The sequence below is a fragment of the Coregonus lavaretus genome, assembly GCF_964263955.1.
Source record: "Coregonus lavaretus genome assembly, contig: HAP1_SCAFFOLD_493, whole genome shotgun sequence".
NCBI classification, from domain to species: domain Eukaryota; kingdom Metazoa; phylum Chordata; class Actinopteri; order Salmoniformes; family Salmonidae; genus Coregonus; species Coregonus lavaretus.
In genome coordinates this window covers 35001-60867 of record NW_028162989.1, presented here as the reverse complement: position 1 = coordinate 60867, position 25867 = coordinate 35001, and the positions used below count along the sequence as shown (strand labels likewise).

At 43.7% G+C, this 25867-nt stretch overlaps 1 protein-coding gene across 3 annotated transcripts in view; it reads right to left on the bottom strand.

Moving 5' to 3' along the window:
- Positions 1-25867, bottom strand: part of tbk1 (TANK-binding kinase 1) — a 71715-nt gene that overhangs the window by 20241 nt on the left and 25607 nt on the right. For all 3 annotated transcript variants that reach the window (XM_084193398.1, XM_084193399.1, XM_084193400.1), the window contains 10 exons: positions 20854-21035; positions 20565-20725; positions 17555-17665; positions 15985-16164; positions 8893-9089; positions 5082-5140; positions 2300-2391; positions 1932-2033; positions 1757-1838; positions 1497-1615 (listed from right to left, as the gene is read on the bottom strand). In XM_084193398.1, the coding sequence (XP_084049524.1) occupies positions 1497-1615; positions 1757-1838; positions 1932-2033; positions 2300-2391; positions 5082-5140; positions 8893-9089; positions 15985-16164; positions 17555-17665; positions 20565-20725; positions 20854-21035 (1285 nt within the window). The remainder of the gene's footprint in view (positions 1-1496; positions 1616-1756; positions 1839-1931; positions 2034-2299; positions 2392-5081; positions 5141-8892; positions 9090-15984; positions 16165-17554; positions 17666-20564; positions 20726-20853; positions 21036-25867) is intronic.

Below are 25867 nucleotides of genomic sequence, written 5' to 3'. Positions count from 1 at the left end.
TACTTATTGTTGGAGCCAAAGCACAGAGAGAGAATCTGGACGCAAATTTTAATTCACGGGCAATAAAGATAAAACACCAGGTAAAAACCCAGGTGTTATTTTAGATTCTGAACTCAATTTCGAATCACGCATCAGGAATGTGACCAAAACAGCCTTTTACCGCCTGAGGAACATTGCTAATGAGCTGCCGTTTCTCTCTCAGGCTGATACAGAAAGACTCATCCATGATTTTATTCCCAGCAGGCTTGACTACTGTAATGCTCTCCTGTCTGGTCTACCCAAGAAAGCCATTGGTCAACTGCAAAACATACAGAACGCCGCAGCACGGGTACTGACCAAGACCAGATGGCGAGCACACATTACACCGGGTTTAAGGTCTCTGCACTGGCTGCCTGTGAGTTTTATAAATAATTTTAAGATTCTTCTATTGGTTTTTAAATCAATCCATGATTGTTCACCCCAATACACGTCAGACATGCTTTTAAGTGATGTACCCAGTAGGTCCCTCAGGTCCTCTGGCACTGGCCTTTTAACTATCCCAAAGCCTAGGACCAAGAGGCATGGAGAGGCAGCCTTTAGTTACTATGCCCCCAGCCTCTGGAATAGCCTGCCAGAGAACCTGAGGGGGGCTGAAACTGGGGACATATTTAAAAGAGATCTTAAAACACATCTTTTTAGCGTTGCTTTTCCTCGGGAGGCTTTTCAGTCGTTCAGTTTTTATTGTTATTCTTTAGTTTTTTTATCCTCTTAAGTTGTGTAGTAAATATTTATTTTCATTGTTTTTATTTGTTTATTTTCCTGTGAAGCACATTGTGTTGCTTTCCATGTCTGAAATGTGCTGTAGAAATAAAGCTTGATGATAAATTATTATATAAACTGTTAAAACGTATATAGAAATGGTGTTGTTTATCGTTTTCATTCTTCTGGAAGGTTCAGCTTCAGGCTATAAATGACAGAGACGTTGACCAAAGCCCAAACAGACCTGCTACTAGACAGAACACTAGAAAACATGCGGTGTCCATGTTTCATGTGGCATTTAGACTGACATGTAGATGTTTTGTTGTTGCTAGGTGGAGTTATTCCTGTAACTATACATGTGAAGCTGCAAGAAAATCATATTTACATTTTTATCAAACCATTTTGAAATGTTGACCCTGTCGTCACACATTTGGCCCCTTTTATTTATAGAAAGACCCATATACACCACAGTAGGGCCGGAACGGTACCAGTATCGCCAACACTCGTTAGTATTGCGGAAAGGAAACTTCTATAGATAACAGCCCTAATGTTGGCAACCAACAAACTTATGTTGTCATCCAGAGTCACGTAGATTTATTTTCCAAGCTATAGCACACAATAAAGTTTCACACGGAAGGTTTTTAAAAAGGACCAAAGAGTTCGGTAGCATTTGTGTTTTTCATTTTTGCAATGGAAAAAAATATTGCGATACTTGTATCGTCACAGCCCTAACACACACAAACACGCACATGACTTACTTCCTGTCTTCAGGGTGTGTCCCAGCTTGAGTCCAGCTGTCCGTCAGAACACCACCTGACAGGAACTTACTCTTGATGTCCTGAACCGTCTGATCCATGGGGACTAAGGAGTTGGAGATCTACACAGAGAGACGACCAATCAACAGCAGCTCCAGAGATTTGAGACTGACTGAGAAGATAGTAGCCAGGGGCGGGGCCAGAGTGAACAGGGGCGGGGCCAGAGAGAACAGGGGCGGGCCAGAGGGAACAGAGGAACTTACTAGGACTATTTTCTTCCTCATGTCTGAGATCTCATCGTACTCTGATGATGACAACATATTGGCCTGCATTAACACCTCGTACCTGGGAGAGGAGACAACACCACCACGTTGAGTCACACCTACTGGAGGGGAATGTGTCAAATCAAAATCAAAGTGGATCAAAGCGTGTACTCACAGCTGCTCTGTCCTCTCCAGGATCTGAGCGCAGTAGTGGCAGAGGTGGATGACCTCTGACTTCTTGTGTACCATCTCACTGTAGTCTTCCTTCATTAACTCACTGAGACAGAGAGAGACGCACTGTTCAATTCATTTGATAGCAGATCAAACGAGACACTAACATATACAGACGGATTTATGCAGAACATCAGTTGAACAGTGAACCAGTTGAACAGTGAACCAGTTGACCAGTGAACCAGTTGACCAGTGAACCAGTTGACCAGTGAACCAGTTGAACAGTGAACCAGTTGAACAGTGAACCAGTTGAACAGTGAACCAGTTGAATGTGCTGGTTGTCTGGTGCATTGTATGGTCATCAGGACTTACATTAACCCCCTGACTCCCTTCCGGACCAGCTCCTGACAAACCAACAGGGAGTCTGAGGTCTTCCACAGGTGGCCCACGTCTCCTGCAAACGTCTGGACAACGGAGGAAGACATATTAGGATATTAGTTAGGGGCACCACACACACACACACATATATTATTATTATTAATAATATTATATTATTATTTATTATTATTATATATAGAATCTTGTTGTAACCAAAAAAGTGTTAAACAAAACAAAATAAATATATTTTATATTTCAGATTCTTCAAATAGCCACCCTTTGCCTTGATGACAGCTTTGCACACTCTTGGCATTCTCTCAACCAGCTTCATGAGGTAGTCACCTGGAATGCGTTTCAATGTCTTCCATTCCTGTGGCGGTCCTCAAAAAACTTTCAAAGTTCTTTACATTTTCTGTATTGACTGACCTTCATGTCTTCAAGTAATGATGGACTGTCGTTTCTCTTTGCTTTTTGCGCTGTTCTTGCCATAATATGGACTTGGTCTTTTACCAAATAGGGCTATCTTCTGTATACCCCCCCATACCTTGTCACAACACAACTGATTGGCTCAAACGCATTAAGGAAAGAAATTCCACAAATTCACTTTTAAGAAGGAACACCTGTTAATTTAAATGCATTCCAGGTGACTACCTCATGAAGCTGGTTGAGAGAATGCCAAGAGTGTGCAAAGCTGTCATCAAGGCAAAGGGTGGCTATTTGAAGAACCTCAAATATAAAATATATTTTGATTTGTTTAACACTTTTTTGGTTACTACATGATTCCATACAGTGGCTTGCAAAAGTATTCACCCCCCTTGGCATTTTTCATAACATATAACATAACATATAGTTTTACCTTGGCATAGCTGGCATAACATAACATATACAGTGGGGGAAAAAAGTATTTAGTCAGCCACCAATTGTGCAAGTTCTCCCACTTAAAAAGATGAGAGAGGCCTGTAATTTTCATCATAGGTACACGTCAACTATGACAGACAAAATGAGGAAAAAAATTCCAGAAAATCACATTGTAGGATTTTTAATGAATTTATTTGCAAATTATGGTGGAAAATAAGTATTTGGTCAATAACAAAAGTTTATCAATACTTTGTTATATACCCTTTGTTGGCAAAGACACAGGTCAAACGTTTTCTATAAGTCTTCACAAGGTTTTCACACACTGTTGCTGGTATTTTGGCCCATTCCTCCATGCAGATCTCCTCTAGAGCAGTGATGTTTTGGGGCTGTCGCTGGGCAACACGGACTTTCAACTCCCTCCAAAGATTTTCTATGGGGTTGAGATCTGGAGACTGGCTAGGCCACTCCAGGACCTTGAAATGCTTCTTACGAAGCCACTCCTTCGTTGCCCGGGCGGTGTGTTTGGGATCATTGTCATGCTGAAAGACCCAGCCACGTTTCATCTTCAATGCCCTTGCTGATGGAAGGAGGTTTTCACTCAAAATCTCACGATACATGGCCCCATTCATTCTTTCCTTTACACGGATCAGTCGTCCTGGTCCCTTTGCAGAAAAACAGCCCCAAAGCATGATGTTTCCACCCCCATGCTTCACAGTAGGTATGGTGTTCTTTGGATGCAACTCAGTATTCTTTGTCCTCCAAACACAACGAGTTGAGTTTTTACCAAAAAGTTCTATTTTGGTTTCATCTGACCATATGACATTCTCCCAATCCTCTTCTGGATCATCCAAATGCACTCTAGCAAACTTCAGACGGGCCTGGACATGTACTGGCTTAAGCAGGGGGACACGTCTGGCACTGCAGGATTTGAGTCCCTGGCGGCGTAGTGTGTTACTGATGGTAGGCTTTGTTACTTTGGTCCCAGCTCTCTGCAGGTCATTCACAAGGTCCCCCCGTGTGGTTCTGGGATTTTTGCTCACCGTTCTTGTGATCATTTTGACCCCACGGGGTGAGATCTTGCGTGGAGCCCCAGATCGAGGGAGATTATCAGTGGTCTTGTATGTCTTCCATTTCCTAATAATTGCTCCCACAGTTGATTTCTTCAAACCAAGCTGCTTACCTATTGCAGATTCAGTCTTCCCAGCCTGGTGCTGGTCTACAATTTTGTTTCTGGTGTCCTTTGACAGCTCTTTGGTCTTGGCCATAGTGGAGTTTGGAGTGTGACTGTTTGAGGTTGTGGACAGGTGTCTTTTATACTGATAACAAGTTCAAACAGGTGCCATTAATACAGATACCGAGTGGAGGACAGAGGAGCCTCTTAAAGAAGAAGTTACAGGTCTGTGAGAGCCAGAAATCTTGCTTGTTTGTAGGTGACCAAATACTTATTTTCCACCATAATTTGCAAATAAATTCATTAAAAATCCTACAATGTGATTTTCTGGATTTTTTTTCCTAAATTTGTCTGTCATAGTTGACGTGTACCTATGATGAAAATGACAGGCCTCTCTCATCTTTTTAAGTGGGAGAACTTGCACAATTGGTGGCTGACTAAATACTTTTTTTCCCCACTGTAGTTACCTTGGCATAGCTGGCATAACATAACATATAGTTACCTTGGCATAGCTGGCATAACATAACATATAGTTACCTTGGCATAGCTGGCATAACATAACATATAGTTACCTTGGCATAGCTGGCATAACATAACATATAGTTACCTTGGCATAGCTGGCATAACATAACATATAGTTACCTTGGCATAGCTGGCATAACATAACATATAGTTACCTTGGCATAGCTGGCATAACATAACATATAGTTACCTTGGCATAGCTGGCATAACATAACATATAGTTACCTTGGCATAGCTGGCATCCAGGTCAAGGTCGTAGCGAGGCTGGACTTTAGGGGGAGTCGCTATGGAGATCGAGAGAGAGACTGAGATTAACAACAGACAGACTGAGATTAACAACAGACAGACTGAGGTTAACAACAGACAGACTGAGGTTAGCAACAGACAGACTGAGGTTAGCAACAGACAGAGAGAGACTGAGGTTAGCAACAGACAGAGAGACAGAGGTTAACAACATACATACTGAGGTTAACAACAGACAGAGAGAGACTGAGATTAACAACAGACAGACTGAGGTTAACAACAGACAGAGACTGAGGTTAACAACAGACAGAGACTGAGGTTAGCAACAGACAGATAGAGACTGAGGTTAGCAACAGACAGAGAGAGTGAGGTTAGCAACAGACAGAGAGACTGAGGTTAACAACAGACAGATAGAGACTGAGGTTAACAACAGACAGAGACTGAGATTAACAACAGACAGAGACTGAGATTAACAACAGACAGACTGAGGTTAGCAACAGACAGACTGAGGTTAGCAACAGACAGACTGAGGTTAACAACAGACAGACTGAGGTTAACAACAGACAGAGACTGAGGTTAACAACAGACAGAGAGGTTAACAACAGACAGACGGAGGTTAGCAACAGACAGACTGAGGTTAGCAACAGACAGAGAGGTTAACAACAGACAGACGGAGGTTAACAACAGACAGATATAGACTGAGGTTAACAACAGACAGATATAGACTGAGGTTAACAACAGACAGACTGAGGTTAACAACAGACAGACTGAGGTTAACAACAGACAGATATAGACTGAGGTTAACAACAGACAGATATCGACTGAGGTTAGCAACAGACAGACTGAGGTTAGCAACAGACAGACTGAGGTTAGCAACAGACAGATAGAGACTGAGGTTAACAACAGACAGATATCGACTGAGGTTAGCAACAGACAGACTGAGATTAACAACAGACAGACTGAGGTTAACAACAGACAGACTGAGGTTAACAACAGACAGACGGAGGTTAACAACAGACAGATAGACGGAGGTTAACAACAGATAGACGGAGGTTAACAACAGACAGACTGGTGTTAACAGACAGATAGACGGAGGTTAACACTTCCAGAGCAGAAGCAAAGAAACTATCCAATGGTCCTCTTGGAGACAGGCCCTTTATATCCTAATCAGATGGTACCAAATGTTCTGTAAACACCATCCTCTTGGAGACAGGCCCTTTATATCCTAATAAGATGGTACCAAATGTTCTGTAAACACCAACCTCTTGGAGACAGGCCCTTTATATCCTAATCAGATGGTACCAAATGTTCTGTAAACACCAACCTCTTGGAGACAGGCCCTTTATATCCTAATCAGATGGTACCAAATGTTCTGTAAACACCATCCTCTTGGAGACAGGCCCTTTACATCCTAATCAGATGGTACCAAATGTTCTGTAAACACCATCCTCTTGGAGACAGGCCCTTTATATCCTAATCAGATGGTACCAAATGTTCTGTAAACACCAGCCTCTTGGAAACAGGCCCTTTATATCCTAATCAGATGGTACCAAATGTTCTGTAAACACCAGCCTCTTGGAGACAGGCCCTTTATATCCTAATCAGATGGTACCAAATGTTCTGTAAACACCAGCCTCTTGGAGACAGGCCCTTTATATCCTAATCAGATGGTACCAAATGTTCTGTAAACACCATCCTCTTGGAGACAGGCCCTTTATATCCTAATCAGATGGTACCAAATGTTCTGTAAACACCATCCTCTTGGAGACAGGCCCTTTATATCCTAATCAGAGGGTACCAAATGTTCTGTAAACACCAACCTCTTGGAGACAGGCCCTTTATATCCTAATCAGATGGTACCAAATGTTCTGTAAACACCATCCTCTTGGAGACAGGCCCTTTATATCCTAATCAGATGGTACCAAATGTTCTGTAAACACCAACCTCTTGGAGACAGGCCCTTTATATCCTAATCAGATGGTACCAAATGTTCTGTAAACACCATCCTCTTGGAGACAGGCCCTTTATATCCTAATCAGATACCTTAAAAAAAGGTAGGGGCGTGGATCAGAAAGCCAGTCAGTATCTGGTGTGACCACCATTTGTCTCATGCAGCGCGACACATCTCCTTCCCATAGAGTTGATCAGGCTGTTGATTGTGGCCTGCTGAATGTTGTCCCACTCCTCTTCAATGGCTGTGCGAAGTTGCTGGATATTGGCAGGAACTGGAACATGCTGTCGTAGATGTTGATCCAGAGCATCCCAAACATGCTCAATGGGTGACAGTCTGAGTATGCTGGCCATGGAAGAACTGGGACATTTTCAGCTTCCGGGAATTGTGTCCAGATCCTTGCGACATGGAGCCGTGCATTATCATGCTGAAACATGAGGGGATGGTGGTGGATGTAGTCACGGTATCTCTGTGCATTCAAATTTCCATCAATAAATTGCAATTGTGTTCGTTGTCCGTAGCTTATGCCTGACCATACCATAACCCCATACCATAATCCCACCGCCACCATGGGGCACTCTGTTCACAACGTTGACATCAGCCAGCTGCTCGCCCACACAACACCATACACGCTGTCTGCCATCTGCCCGGTACAGTTGAAATCGGGATTCATCCGTGAAGAGCACACTTCTCCAGCATGCCAGTGGCCATCGAAGGTGAGCATTTGCCCACAGAAGTCGGGTACGACACCGAACTGTAGTCAGGTCAATTATCTTGGCAAAGGAGAAATGCTCACTAACAGGGACGTACTGGAAACACATTGCTCACTAACAGGGACGTACTGGAAACACATTGCTCACTAACAGGGACGTACTGGAAACACATTGCTCACCAACAGGGACGTACTGTAAACACATTGCTCACTAACAGGGACGTACTGTAAACACATTGCTCACCAACAGGGACGTACTGTAAACACATTGCTCACTAACAGGGACGTACTGTAAACACATTGCTCACCAACAGGGACGTACTGTAAACACATTGCTCACTAACAGGGACGTACTGGAAACACATTGCTCACCAACAGGGACGTACTGTAAACACATTGCTCACCAACAGGGACGTACTGTAAACACATTGCTCACTAACAGGGACGTACTGTAAACACATTGCTCACCAACAGGGACATACTGTAAACACATTGCTCACTAACAGGGACGTACTGTAAACACATTGCTCACCAACAGGGACGTACTGTAAACACATTGCTCACCAACAGGGACGTACTGTAAACACATTGCTCACCAACAGGGACGTACTGGAAACACATTGCTCACCAACAGGAACGTACTGTAAACACATTGCTCACCAACAGGGACGTACTGGAAACACATTGCTCACTAACAGGGACGTACTGTAAACACATTGCTCACTAACAGGGACGTACTGTAAACACATTGCTCACCAACAGGGACGTACTGTAAACACATTGCTCACCAACAGGGACGTACTGTAAACACATTGCTCACTAACAGGGACGTACTGTAAACACATTGCTCACCAACAGGGACGTACTGTAAACACATTGCTCACCAACAGGGACGTACTGTAAACACATTGCTCACCAACAGGGACGTACTGTAAACACATTGCTCACCAACAGGGACGTACTGTAAACACATTTGTGCCCAAAATGTGAGACAAATAAGCTTTTTGTGCTTACGGAAGATTTCTGGGATCTTTAATTTCAGCTCATGGACCATGGAACCAATACTTTACATGTTGTTTCTATTTCGGTGTAAATACCATTTCCAGATTGATGTTAATAATAAGACTTACGGTCTTCGAAGATGAGGCCCACTGTAGCCACGGACTCTCTGCTGAGCAGCATGATGGGATTGTCTCTGGAGGTCCGGGGGAAGGTCTGGGCCTGGCGGTTGGGCTCAAGCTGCAGGCGACGCCCCTCGTACAGGAGCTCCTGGTTGTGGACCGGGATACTGCACCGACGAGACAACAGCTCCTGGAAGAGCGTCGCCCTGGGGAGAGAGGTCAGAGGTTAAGGGTCAGCCTCTATCTCCCTGGGGAGAGAGGTCAGAGGTTAAGGGTCAGCCTATCTCCCGGAGACGCATCGCCCTGGGGAGAGAGGTCAGAGGTTAAGGGTCAGCCTCTATCTCCCTGTGGACAGAGGAGGATCTGCAGTTTACAGAGAAATTGAATCACTCTGCGTGTATGGTGGGTTGCTTTATACTGGTTTTACACATTAATACGCATGTGTGAATTTGAAATGTGTTTTTTTTTTTTGCATATCCCAACTCCCTCTGAGCCACCCTCGGATAGGGGGTTTACGGCCAGAGTCCTGGAGCAATTAGGGTTAAGTGCCTTGCTCAAGGGCACGTCGGCAGATTTTTCACCTTGTTGGTTCGGGGATTAGAACTAGCGACCTTTAGGTTACTGGCCCAACACTCTAACCGCTAGGCTACATGCAGCTCGTCTGGGGTTATCAAGAGGTTTTGTTTTGAATTACTACACTGAACAAAAATGTAAACAATTTCAAAGATTTTACTGAGTTACAGTTCATAGAAGGAAATCAGTCAATTGAAATAAATAAATTAGGCCCTGACTGGGCAGGGGCGCGGCCATGGGTGGGCATAGGCCCAGCCACTGGGGAGCCAGGCCCAGCCACTCAGAATTAGTTTTTCCCCACAAAAGGGCTTTATTAGACAGAAATACTCGTCAACACCCCCCCTCCCCCTCCTCAGACGATCCCGCAGGTGAAGAAGCCGGATGTGGAGGTCCTGGGCTGGCGTGGTTACACGTGGTCTGCGGTTGTGAGGCCGGTTGGACGTACTGCCAAATTCTCTAAAACGACGTTGGAGGCGGCTGAACATTAAATTCTCTGGCAACAGCTCAGTTGGACATTCCTGCAGTCGGCATTCCAGTTGCACGCTCCGTCAGCTTCTTGATACGCCACACCTGTCAGGTGGATGGATTATCTTGGCAAAGGAGAAATGCTAACTAACAGGGATGTAAACAAATTTGTGCACAACATTGGAGAGAAATAAGCTTTTTGTGCGTATGGAAAATGTCTGGGATCTTTAATTTCAGCTCATGAAACATGGGACCAACACATGTTGCGTTTCTATTTTAGTTCAGTATATTGTTGTGATGAATTATTACTAGAACAACAGTGTTGTGTTCTTCACATGAAGAACAGACAGACAAAGACACAGTAAAAAGTAGAGGTGTGCCGATCTCCTCATACCCGTGCTCCTAATCGTTTTATCACACTTGATACTCAATCGGATTTACTCGTGATCGGAAAAACCCGGAAGTGCGCGCTTTAAATACCGATAAAGCCCTATACCTCAAGTGCACATTACTGCTCTATCACTCAGAGTGCATCTCAGAGCACATCGTTATGTTCCTTCAATAACATTACTGCTCTACCACTCAGAGTGCATCTCAGAGCACATCGTTATGTTCCTTCAATAACATTACTGCTCTACCACTCAGAGTGCATCTCAGAGCACATCGTTATGTTCCTTCAATAACATTACTGCTCTATCACTCAGAGTACATCTCAGAGCACATCGTTATGTTCCTTCAATAACATTACTGCTCTATCACTCAGAGTGCATCTCAGAGCACATCGTTATGTTCCTTCAATAACATTACTGCTCTACCACTCAGAGTACATCTCAGAGCACATCGTTATGTTCCTTCAATAACATTACTGCTCTATCACTCAGAGTGCATCTCAGAGCACATCGTTATGTTCCTTCAATAACATTACTGCTTTATCACTCAGAGTGCATCTCAGAGCACATCGTTATGTTCCTTCAATAACATTACTGCTCTACCACTCAGAGTACATCTCAGAGCACATCGTTATGTTCCTTCAATAACATTACTGCTCTATCACTCAGAGTGCATCTCAGAGCACATCGTTATGTTCCTTCAATAACATTACTGCTCTACCACTCAGAGTGCATCTCAGAGCACATCGTTATGTTCCTTCAATAACATTACTGCTCTACCACTCAGAGTACATCTCAGAGCACATCGTTATGTTCCTTCAATAACATTACTGCTCTATCACTCAGAGTGCATCTCAGAGCACATCGTTATGTTCCTTCAATAACATTACTGCTCTATCACTCAGAGTGCATCTCAGAGCACATCGTTATGTTCCTTCAATAACATTACTGCTCTATCACTCAGAGTGCATCTCAGAGCACATCGTTATGTTCCTTCAATAACATTACTGCTCTACCACTCAGAGTACATCTCAGAGCACATCGTTATGTTCCTTCAATAACATTACTGCTCTATCACTCAGAGTGCATCTCAGAGCACATCGTTATGTTCCTTCAATAACATTACTGCTTTATCACTCAGAGTGCATCTCAAGACAACTCAGGAGTGGCTTCGGGACAAGTCTCTGAATTACATTTTAGTCATTTAGCAGACGCTCTTATCCAGAGCGACTTACAGGAGCAATTAGGGTTAAGTGCCTTGCTTAAGGGCACATCAACAGATTTTTCACCTAGTCGGCTCGGGGATTAGAACCAGCGACCTTTCGGTTACTGGCACAACGCTCTTAACCACTAAGCTACCTGCCACCCGATGTCCTTGAGTGGCCCAGCCAGAGCCCGCTATCATCCAGAAGGCGAGGTCAGTACAGGTGCATCAAAGCTGGGACCGAGAGAATGAAAAACTGCTTCTATCTCAAGGCCATCAGACTGTTAAATAGTCATCACTAGCACATTAGAGGCTGCTGCTGCCTATTGAAATCACTGGCCACTTTAATAAATGGAACACTAGTCACTTTAATAATGTTTCCATATCTTGCACTACTCATCTCATATGTATATACTGCATTCTATTCTATAATATTATTCTGTATCTTAGTCCATGCCGCTCTGTCATTGCTCGTCCATATATGTATATATTCTTAAATCCCATTCCTTACTAGTTTTGTGTGTATTGGGTATATGTTGTGAAATTGTTAGATATTACTGCACTGTCGGAGCTAGGAGCACAAGCATTTCACTACACCCGCTATAACATCTGCTAAACACGTGTATGTGACAAATAACATTTGATTTGATCTGACTTGAACCCGATAGAACATCTCTGTAGAGACCTGAAAATAGCTGTGCAGCGACGCTCCCCATCCAACCTGACAGAGCTTGAGAGGATCTGCAGAGAAGAATGGGAGAAACTCCCCAAATACAGGTGTGCCAAGCTTGTAGCGTCATACCCAAGAAGACTCAATGCTGTAATCGCTGCCAAAGGTGCTTCAACAAAGTACTGAGTAAAGGGTCTGAATACTTACTGTAAATGTCATATTTCTGTTTTACATTTATTTTTATTTTGCCAAAATCTCTAAAAAACTGTTTTCGCTTTGTCATTATGGGGTATTGTGTGTAGATTGATGAGGGGGAAAAATAATGTAATCAATTTTAGAATAAAGCTGTAACGTAACAAAATGTGGAAAAAGTCAAGGGGTCTGAATACTTTCCGAATGCACTGTAGTATAGACTCACGTATTGTACTGGTGGATGTATATGTAGTATAGACTCACGTATTATACTGGTGGATGTATATGTAGTATAGACTCACGTATTGTACTGGTGGATGTATATGTAGTACAGACTCACGTATTGTACTGGTGGATGTATATGTAGTATAGACTCACGTATTATACTGGTGGATGTATATGTAGTACAGACTCACGTATTGTACTGGTGGATGTATATGTAGTACAGACTCACGTATTGTACTGGTGGATGTATATGTAGTATAGACTCACGTATTGTACTGGTGGATGTATATGTAGTACAGACTCACGTATTGTACTGGTGGATGTATATGTAGTACAGACTCACGTATTATACTGGTGGATGTATATGTAGTATAGACTCACGTATTATACTGGTGGATGTATATGTAGTACAGACTCACGTATTGTACTGGTGGATGTATATGTAGTACAGACTCACGTATTGTACTGGTGGATGTATATGTAGTACAGACTCACGTATTATACTGGTGGATGTATATGTAGTACAGACTCACGTATTATACTGGTGGATGTATATGTAGTATAGACTCACGTATTATACTGGTGGATGTATATGTAGTATAGACTCACGTATTATACTGGTGGATGTATATGTAGTATAGACTCACGTATTATACTGGTGGATGTATATGTAGTATAGACTCACGTATTATACTGGTGGATGTATATGTAGTACAGACTCACGTATTATACTGGTGGATGTATATGTAGTATAGACTCACGTATTATACTGGTGGATGTATATGTAGTACAGACTCACGTATTATACTGGTGGATGTATATTTAGTACAGACTCACGTATTGTACTGGTGGATGTATATGTAGTATAGACTCACGTATTATACTGGTGGATGTATATGTAGTACAGACTCACGTATTGTACTGGTGGATGTATATGTAGTACAGACTCACGTATTATACTGGTGGATGTATATGTAGTACAGACTCACGTATTGTACTGGTGGATGTATATGTAGTATAGACTCACGTATTGTACTGGTGGATGTATATGTAGTACAGACTCACGTATTGTACTGGTGGATGTATATGTAGTACAGACTCACGTATTGTACTGGTGGATGTATATGTAGTACAGACTCACGTATTGTATTGGTGGATGTATATGTAGTACAGACTCACGTATTGTACTGGTGGATGTATATGTAGTATAGACTCACGTATTATACTGGTGGATGTATATGTAGTATAGACTCACGTATTGTACTGGTGGATGTATATGTAGTATAGACTCACGTATTGTACTGGTGGATGTATATGTAGTACAGACTCACGTATTATACTGGTGGATGTATATGTAGTACAGACTCACGTATTATACTGGTGGATGTATATGTAGTACAGACTCACGTATTGTACTGGTGGATGTATATGTAGTATAGACTCACGTATTGTACTGGTGGATGTATATGTAGTACAGACTCACGTATTGTACTGGTGGATGTATATGTAGTATAGACTCACGTATTATACTGGTGGATGTATATGTAGTATAGACTCACGTATTATACTGGTGGATGTATATGTAGTATAGACTCACGTATTGTACTGGTGGATGTATATGTAGTACAGACTCACGTATTGTACTGGTGGATGTATATGTAGTATAGACTCACGTATTGTACTGGTGGATGTATATGTAGTATAGACTCACGTATTGTACTGGTGGATGTATATGTAGTATAGACTCACGTATTGTACTGGTGGATGTATATGTAGTATAGACTCACGTATTGTACTGGTGGATGTATATGTAGTATAGACTCACGTATTGTACTGGTGGATGTATATGTAGTACAGACTCACGTATTGTACTGGTGGATGTATATGTAGTACAGACTCACGTATTGTACTGGTGGATGTATATGTAGTATAGACTCACGTATTGTACTGGTGGATGTATATGTAGTACAGACTCACGTATTGTACTGGTGGATGTATATGTAGTATAGACTCACGTATTATACTGGTGGATGTATATGTAGTATAGACTCACGTATTATACTGGTGGATGTATATGTAGTATAGACTCACGTATTGTACTGGTGGATGTATATGTAGTGGAGACTCACGTATTGTACTGGTGGATGTATATGTAGTACAGACTCACGTATTATACTGGTGGATGTATATGTAGTACAGACTCACGTATTGTACTGGTGGATGTATATGTAGTACAGACTCACGTATTGTACTGGTGGATGTATATGTAGTGGAGACTCACGTATTGTACTGGTGGATGTATATGTAGTACAGACTCACGTATTGTACTGGTGGATGTATATGTAGTATAGACTCACGTATTGTACTGGTGGATGTATATGTAGTACAGACTCACGTATTGTACTGGTGGATGTATATGTAGTACAGACTCACGTATTATACTGGTGGATGTATATGTAGTACAGACTCACGTATTGTACTGGTGGATGTATATGTAGTACAGACTCACGTATTATACTGGTGGATGTATATGTAGTGGAGACTCACGTATTGTACTGGTGGATGTATATGTAGTACAGACTCACGTATTGTACTGGTGGATGTATATGTAGTATAGACTCACGTATTGTACTGGTGGATGTATATGTAGTACAGACTCACGTATTGTACTGGTGGATGTATATGTAGTACAGACTCACGTATTATACTGGTGGATGTATATGTAGTACAGACTCACGTATTGTACTGGTGGATGTATATGTAGTACAGACTCACGTATTATACTGGTGGATGTATATGTAGTGGAGACTCACGTATTGTACTGGTGGATGTATATGTAGTACAGACTCACGTATTGTACTGGTGGATGTATATGTAGTATAGACTCACGTATTGTACTGGTGGATGTATATGTAGTACAGACTCACGTATTGTACTGGTGGATGTATATGTAGTACAGACTCACGTATTATACTGGTGGATGTATATGTAGTACAGACTCACGTATTATACTGGTGGATGTATATGTAGTATAGACTCACGTATTGTACTGGTGGATGTATATGTAGTGGAGACTCACGTATTGTACTGGTGGATGTATATGTAGTACAGACTCACGTATTATACTGGTGGATGTATATGTAGTACAGACTCACGTATTGTACTGGTGGATGTATATGTAGTATAGACTCACGTATTATACTGGTGGATGTATATGTAGTATAGACTCACGTATTATACTGGTGGATGTATATGTAGTATAGACTCACGTATTGTACTGGTGGATGTATATGTAGTATAGACTCACGTATTATACTGGTGGATGTATATGTAGTATAGACTCACGTATTATACTGGTGGATGTATATGTAGTACAGACTCACGTATTGTACTGGTGGATGTATATGTAGTGGAGAGTCGCCTGCTGCAGACTGAAGACCAACACCACGGTACGATGCAGGATATCACTGGTCTCAGCAAAGAACTGGTCAAAGCCCCAACACTTCTCCTGGTCAGCCTCCAAGATGTTGGCTAGCACTGGGGTCAGTAGGCTCTGGAGGCCCCTGGAGGAAAGAGAGAGAGAGAGAGAGAGGTTAGCCTCCAAGATGTTGGCTAGCACTGGGGTCAGCAGGCTCTGGAGGCCCCTGGAGGAAAGAGAGAGAGAGAGAGAGAGAGAGAGAGAGAGGTTAGCCTCCAAGATGTTGGCTAGCACTGGGGTCAGCAGGCTCTGGAGGCCCCTGGAGGAAAGAGAGAGAGAGAGAGAGAGAGAGAGAGAGAGGTTAGCCTCCAAGATGTTGGCTAGCACTGGGGTCAGCAGGCTCTGGAGGCCCCTGGAGGAGAGAGAGAGAGAGAGAGAGAGAGAGAGAGAGAGAGGTTAGCCTCCAAGATGTTGGCTAGCACTGGGGTCAGCAGGCACTGGAGGCCCCTGGAGGAGAGAGAGAGAGAGAGAGGTTAGCCTCCAAGATGTTGGCTAGGACTGGGGTCAGCAGGCTCTGGAGGCCCCTGGAGGAGAGAGAGAGAGAGAGGTTAGCCTCCAAGATGTTGGCTAGCACTGGGGTCAGCAGGCTCTGGAGGCCCCTGGAGGAGAGAGAGAGAGAGAGGTTAGCCTCCAAGATGTTGGCTAGCACTGGGGTCAGCAGGCTCTGGAGGCCCCTGGAGGAGTGAGAGAGAGAGAGAGAGGTTAGCCTCCAAGATGTTGGCTAGGACTGGGGTCAGCAGGCTCTGGAGGCCCCTGGAGGAGAGAGAGAGAGAGAGGTTAGCCTCCAAGCTGTTGGCTAGGACTGGGGTCAGCAGGCTCTGGAGGCCCCTGGAGGAGAGAGAGAGAGAGAGAGAGAGAGAGAGGGAGAGAGGTTAGCCTCGAAGATGTTGGCTAGCACTGGGGTCAGCAGGCTCTGGAGGCCCCTGGAGGAGAGAGAGAGAGAGAGAGAGAGAGAGGTTAGCCTCCAAGATGTTGGCTAGGACTGGGGTCAGCAGGCTCTGGAGGCCCCTGGAGGAGAGAGAGAGAGAGAGAGAGAGAGAGAGAGAGAGGTTAGCCTCCAAGATGTTGGCTAGCACTGGGGTCAGCAGGCTCTGGAGGCCCCTGGAGGCCCCTGGAGGAGAGAGAGAGAGAGAGAGAGAGAGAGAGAGAGAGAGAGAGAGAGAGAGAGAGAGAGAGAGAGAGAGAGGTTAGCCTCCAAGATGTTGGCTAGCACTGGGGTCAGCAGGCTCTGGAGGCCCCTGGAGGAGAGAGAGAGAGAGAGAGAGGTTAGCCTCCAAGATGTTGGCTAGCACTGGGGTCAGCAGGCTCTGGAGGCCCCTGGAGGAGAGAGAGGTCAGAGGTCAGATTATTTACTAGTTTTAATGGACCAGAGGACCTACTTGGAAGAGCTGCAGTAGACAGGGTTAGAGGTAAGGAAGTAGAGGTCAGAGGTCAGGGGTAGAGGTCAGAGGTCAGGGGTAGACTAGAGTACGTACTTGGACAGGTTGCAGGAGACAGGCATCTCTGTGCTCCACTCAATCTTCCCGTTCTCAAACTTCTGCTGCCCTGAAACGGTTCCTGAGGGCTTCTCTGTGATGATCTTATACCTGATTGGAGAACAGGACAACAGCGTCACTATACATAACCTTCCTCTCCTATTTCTGCCTTATTGGATTTAGAGAGGAAAGATGGAAGAGAGAGGTCCTGAAATAGCATTGGGCCGATTTGAACCCATGCTGCAGCGGTAGCTATTTACAGTGCATTCAGAAAGTATTCAGACCTCTTGACTTTCTCCACATTTTGTTATGTTACAGCCTTATTCTAAAATGTATCAAATTGTTTTTTCCCCCCTCATCAATCTACACACAATACACCATAATGACAAAGCAAAAACTGGTTTTTAGATTTTTTTTCAGCAAATAACACATTTACATAAGTATTCAGAACCTTTAATCTCAGTACTTAGTTGAAGCACCTTTGGCAGCGATTACAGCCTCGAGTCTTTTGGGTTTGACGCTACAAGCTTGGTACACCTGTATTTGGGGAGTTTCTCCCATTCTTCTCCGCAGATCCTCTCAAGTTCTGTCAGGTTGGATGGGGAGCGTCGCTGCACAGCTATTTTCAGGTCTCTCCAGAGATGTTCGATCGGATTCAAGTCCGGGCTCTGGCTGGGCCACTCAAGGACATTCAGAGACTTGTCCCAAAGCCACTCCTGCGTTGTCCTGGCTGTGTGCTTAGGGTTGTTGTCCTGTTGGAAGGTGAACCTTCACCCCAGTCTGAGGTCCTGAGCGCTCTGGAGCAGGTTTTCATCAAGGATCTCTCTGTACTTTGCTCCGTTCATCTTTCCCTCGATCCTGACTAGTCTCCCAGTCCCTGCTGCTGAAAAACATCCCCACAGCATGATGCTGCCACCACCATGCTTCACCGTAGGGATGGTGCCAGGTTTCCTCCAGACGTGACGCTTGGCATTCAGGCCAAAGAGTTTAATCTTGGTTTCATCAGACCAGAGAATCTTGATTATCATAGTCTGAGAATACTTTAGGTGCCTTTTGGCAACCTCCAAGCGGGCTGCCAAGTGCTTTTTACAGATTTGTATAATCCTGTCTCGGAGCTCTACGGACAATTCCTTCGACATCATGGGTTGGTTTTTGCTCTGACATGCACTTTCAACTGTGGGACCTTATATAGACAGGTGTGTGCCTTTCCAAATCATGTCCAATCAATTGAATTTACCACAGGTGGACTCCAATGAAGTTGTAGAAACATCTCAAGGATGATCAATGGAAACAGGATGCACCTGAGCTCAATTTTCGAGTCTCATAGCAAAGGGTCTGAATACTTAAGTAAATACATATTTTATTGTATTTAAAAAAAATACATTACCAACAATTTCTAAAAACCTGTTTTCGCTTTGTCATTATGGGGTATTTGGTGTAGACTGATGAGGACATTTTTTATTTAATCAATTTTAGAATAAGGCTGTAACATAACAAAATGTGGAAAAAGTCAAGGGGTCTGAATACTTTCCCAATGCACTGTGTGATACTATGTTTATCTGGTCTCCTGCAGGAAGGTGTGTGTGTTCCGAAGGCAGCGGCTTAGACCACCCTAGGTCACCAGGATGTAGTTCTTAGACCACTAGACCACACTAGGTCACCAGGATGTAGTTCTTAGACCACCCTAGGTCACCAGGATGTAGTTCCTAGACCACTAGACCACCCTAGGTCACCAGGATGTAGATCTTAGACCACTAGACCACCCTAGGTCACCAGGATGTAGTTCTTAGACCACTAGACCACCCTAGGTCACCAGGATGTAGTTCTTAGACCACTAGACCACCCTAGGTCACCAGGATGTAGTTCTTAGACCACCCTAGGTCACCAGGATGTAGTTCTTAGACCACTAGACCACCCTAGGTCATCAGGATGTAGTTCTTAGACCACTAGACCACCCTAGGTCATCAGGATGTAGTTCTTAGACCACTAGACCACCCTAGGTCATCAGGATGTAGTTCTTAGACCACTAGACCACCCTAGGTCACCAGGATGTAGTTCTTAGACCACTAGACCACCCTAGGTCACCAGGATGTAGTTCTTAGACCACCCTAGGTCACCAGGATGTAGTTCTTAGACCACCCTAGGTCACCAGGATGTAGTTCTTAGACCACTAGACCACCCTAGGTCATCAGGATGTAGTTCTTAGACCACTAGACCACCCTAGGTCACCAGGATGTAGTTCTTAGACCACCCTAGGTCACCAGGATGTAGTTCTTAGACCACTAGACCACCCTAGGTCATCAGGATGTAGTTCTTAGACCACTAGACCACCCTAGGTCACCAGGATGTAGTTCTTAGACCACTAGACCACCCTAGGTAATCAGGATGTAGTTCTTAGACCACTAGACCACCCTAGGTCACCAGGATGTAGTTAGAACACTAGACCACCCTAGGTCACCAGGATGTAGTTAGACCACTAGACCACCCTAGGTCATCAGGATGTAGTTCTTAGACCACTAGACCACCCTAGGTCATCAGGATGTAGTTATTAGACCACTAGACCACCCTAGGTCATCAGGATGTAGTTCTTAGACCACTAGACCACCCTAGGTCACCAGGATGTAGTTCTTAGACCACTAGACCACCCTAGGTCACCAGGATGTAGTTAGACCACTAGACCACCCTAGGTCACCAGGATGTAGTTAGACCACTAGACCACCCTAGATCACCAGGATGTAGTTCTTAGACCACCCTAGGTCACCAGGATGTAGTTCTTAGACCACTAGACCACCCTAGGTCACCAGGATGTAGTTCTTAGACCACCCTAGGTCACCAGGATGTAGTTATTAGACCACTAGACCACCCTAGGTCACCAGGACGTAGTTCTTAGACCACTAGACCACCCTAGGTCACCAGGATGTAGTTCTTTGACCACTAGACCACCCTAGATCACCTGGACGTAGTTCTTAGACCACTAGACCACCCTAGGTCACCAGGACGTAGTTCTTACATGACTTCCTTGTTCCTGCGTGGTCCTTCGAAGGGCCTGAAGGGGAGTGACCCGGTGGCAGCGTGGAAGAAGGTCACTCCGATGCTCCACAGGTCAACCGTCGCACCATACTTCTTCTGGTGCTCTTTCCTCAGCACGGCACGCTCATACATATCAGGGTGCTGTTAGAGACAAACAGAGAAACAACAAAGGCATGTTGAGGTCATGTCCATAGCACATCATTCCTCCTAGATCAGTAAAGGGCCCTACTGTAGGTGAGAGGTTAGAGGTCAGAGGTCAGGAGACTCACCAGATATTCCTCGGTGCCGTAAAGAGAGACAAACTGTTCATCATCTTCTAGTTCTCTGGCTGCTCCGAAATCAGTCAGCTTATAGACAGACCTCCCGTCCTCACCGATGACACGCATGATGTTGCCTGGTTTGATGTCGCGGTGCACGATACCATACTCTCTGAGGTGGTTCATACCGGCTACTGTTAATACACAGGACAGTGTTATTACAGTCATATTACCACCTCAACACGGAGCAGTGTTACAGTCAACCTACAGGACAGTAACACTACCAGTCAACCTAACACTGTAACACACAGGACAGTAACACTACCAGTCAACCTAACACTGTAACATACAGGACAGTAACACTACCAGTCAACCTAACACTGTAACATACAGGACAGTAACACTACCAGTCAACCTAACACCAACATACAGGACAGTAACACTACCAGTCAACCTAACACTGTAACATACAGGACAGTAACACTACCAGTCAACCTAACACTGTAACATACAGGACAGTAACACTACCAGTCAACCTAACACTGTAACATACAGGACAGTAACACTACCAGTCAACCTAACACTGTAACATACAGGACAGTAACACTACCAGTCAACCTAACACTGTAACATACAGGACAGTAACACTACCAGTCAACCTAACACTGTAACATACAGGACAGTAACTACCAGTCAACCTAACACTGTCACACACAGGACAGTAACTACCAGTCAACCTAACACTGTAACATACAGGACAGTAACACTACCAGTCAACCTAACACTGTAACATACAGGACAGTAACACTACCAGTCAACCTAACACTGTAACATACAGGACAGTAACACTACCAGTCAACCTAACACTGTAACATACAGGACAGTAACACTACCAGTCAACCTAACACTGTAACATACAGGACAGTAACACTACCAGTCAACCTAACACTGTAACATACAGGACAGTAACACTACCAGTCAACCTAACACTGTAACATACAGGACAGTAACACTACCAGTCAACCTAACACTGTAACATACAGGACAGTAACTACCAGTCAACCTAACACTGTAACATACAGGACAGTAACTACCAGTCAACCTAACACTGTAACATACAGGACAGGAACTACCAGTCAACCTAACACTAACATACAGGACAGTAACTACCAGTCAACCTAACACTGTAACACACAGGACAGTAACTACCAGTCAACCTAACACTGTAACACACAGGACAGTAACACTACCAGTCAACCTAACACTGTAACATACAGGACAGTAACTACCAGTCAACATAACACTGTAACACACAGGACAGTAACTACCAGTCAACCTAACACTGTAACACACAGGACAGTAACACTACCAGTCAACCTAACACTGTAACATACAGGACAGTAACACTACCAGTCAACCTAACACTGTAACACACAGGACAGTAACTACCAGTCAACCTAACACTGTAACACACAGGACAGTAACACTACCAGTCAACCTAACACTGTAACATACAGGACAGTAACACTACCAGTCAACCTAACACTGTAACATACAGGACAGTAACACTACCAGTCAACCTAACACTGTAACATACAGGACAGTAACTACCAGTCAACCTAACACTGTAACATACAGGACAGTAACACTACCAGTCAACCTAACACTGTAACATACAGGACAGTAACTACCAGTCAACATAACACTGTAACACACAGGACAGTAACTACCAGTCAACCTAACACTAACATACAGGACAGTAACACTACCAGTCAACATAACACTGTAACATACAGGACAGTAACACTACCAGTCAACCTAACACTGTAACACACAGGACAGTAACTACCAGTCAACCTAACACTGTAACACACAGGACAGTAACTACCAGTCAACCTAACACTGTAACATACAGGACAGTAACTACCAGTCAACCTAACACTGTAACACACAGGACAGTAACTACCAGTCAACCTAACACTGTAACACACAGGACAGTAACTACCAGTCAACCTAACACTGTAACATACAGGACAGTAACACTACCAGTCAACCTAACACTGTAACATACAGGACAGTAACACTACCAGTCAACCTAACACTGTAACATACAGGACAGTAACACTACCAGTCAACCTAACACTGTAACATACAGGACAGTAACACTACCAGTCAACCTAACACTGTAACACACAGGACAGTAACACTACCAGTCAACCTAACACTGTAACACACAGGACAGTAACTACCAGTCAACCTAACACTGTAACATACATGACAGTAACACTACCAGTCAACCTAACACTGTAACATACAGGACAGTAACTACCAGTCAACCTAACACTGTAACATACAGGACAGTAACTACCAGTCAACCTAACACTGTAACACACAGGACAGTAACACTACCAGTCAACCTAACACTGTAACCTACAGGACAGTAACTACCAGTCAACCTAACACTGTAACATACATGACAGTAACACTACCAGTCAACCTAACACTGTAACATACATGACAGTAACACTACCAGTCAACCTAACACTGTAACACACAGGACAGTAACACTACCAGTCAACCTAACACTGTAACATACAGGACAGTAACACTACCAGTCAACCTAACACTGTAACATACAGGACAGTAACACTACCAGTCAACCTAACACTGTAACATACAGGACAGTAACACTACCAGTCAACCTAACACTAACATACAGGACAGTAACACTACCAGTCAACCTAACACTGTAACATACAGGACAGTAACTACCAGTCAACCTAACACTGTCACACACAGGACAGTAACTACCAGTCAACCTAACACTGTAACATACAGGACAGTAACACTTCCAGTCAACCTAACACTAACATACAGGACAGTAACTACCAGTCAACCTAACACTGTAACACACAGGACAGTAACACTACCAGTCAACCTAACACTGTAACATACAGGACAGTAACTACCAGTCAACCTAACACTGTAACACACAGGACAGTAACACTACCAGTCAACCTAACACTGTAACACACAGGACAGTAACACTACCAGTCAACCTAACACTGTAACATACAGGACAGTAACACTACCAGTCAACCTAACACTGTAACACACAGGACAGTAACACTACCAGTCAACCTAACACTGTAACACACAGGACAGTAACACTACCAGTCAACCTAACACTGTAACATACAGGACAGTAACTACCAGTCAACCTAACACTGTAACATACAGGACAGTAACACTACCAGTCAACCTAACACTGTAACATACAGGACAGTAACACTACCAGTCAACCTAACACTAACATACAGGACAGTAACTACCAGTCAACCTAACACTGTAACATACAGGACAGTAACTACCAGTCAACCTAACACTGTAACATACAGGACAGTAACACTACCAGTCAACCTAACACTGTAACATACAGGACAGTAACACTACCAGTCAACCTAACACTAACATACAGGACAGTAACTACCAGTCAACCTAACACTGTAACATACAGGACAGTAACTACCAGTCAACCTAACACTGTAACACACAGGACAGTAACAACCAGTCAACCTAACACCAACATACAGGACAGTAACACTACCAGTCAACCTAACACTGTAACATACAGGACAGTAACACTACCAGTCAACCTAACACTGTAACACACAGGACAGTAACTACCAGTCAACCTAACACTGTAACATACAGGACAGTAACACTACCAGTCAACCTAACACTGTAACATACAGGACAGTAACACTACCAGTCAACCTAACACTGTAACACACAGGACAGTAACACTACCAGTCAACCTAACACTGTAACATACAGGACAGTAACACTACCAGTCAACCTAACACTGTAACATACAGGACAGTAACACTACCAGTCAACCTAACACTGTAACATACAGGACAGTAACTACCAGTCAACCTAACACTGTAACATACAGGACAGTAACTACCAGTCAACCTAACACTGTAACATACAGGACAGTAACTACCAGTCAACCTAACACTGTAACATACAGGACAGTAACTACCAGTCAACCTAACACTGTAACATACAGGACAGTAACTACCAGTCAACCTAACACTGTAACACACAGGACAGTAACACTACCAGTCAACCTAACACTGTAACATACAGGACAGTAACACTACCAGTCAACCTAACACTGTAACATACAGGACAGTAACTACCAGTCAACCTAACACTGTAACACACAGGACAGTAACACTACCAGTCAACCTAACACTGTAACACACAGGACAGTAACACTACCAGTCAACCTAACACTGTAACACACAGGACAGTAACACTACCAGTCAACCTAACACTGTAACATACAGGACAGTAACTACCAGTCAACCTAACACTGTAACACACAGGACAGTAACACTACCAGTCAACCTAACACTGTAACATACAGGACAGTAACTACCAGTCAACCTAACACTGTAACATACAGGACAGTAACTACCAGTCAACCTAACACTGTAACATACAGGACAGTAACACTACCAGTCAACCTAACACTGTAACATACAGGACAGTAACACTACCAGTCAACCTAACACTGTAACACACAGGACAGTAACACTACCAGTCAACCTAACACTGTAACATACAGGACAGTAACTACCAGTCAACCTAACACTAACACACAGGACAGTAACTACCAGTCAACCTAACACTGTAACACACAGGACAGTAACTACCAGTCAACCTAACAGTAACACACAGGACAGTAACTACCAGTCAACCTAACAGTAACACACAGGACAGTAACTACCAGTCAACCTAACACTGTAACATACAGGACAGTAACTACCAGTCAACCTAACACTGTAACACACAGGACAGTAACTACCAGTCAACCTAACACTGTAACACACAGGACAGTAACTACCAGTCAACCTAACACTGTAACATACAGGACAGTAACACGACCAGTCAACCTAACACTGTAACATACAGGACAGTAACACTACCAGTCAACCTAACACTGTAACATACA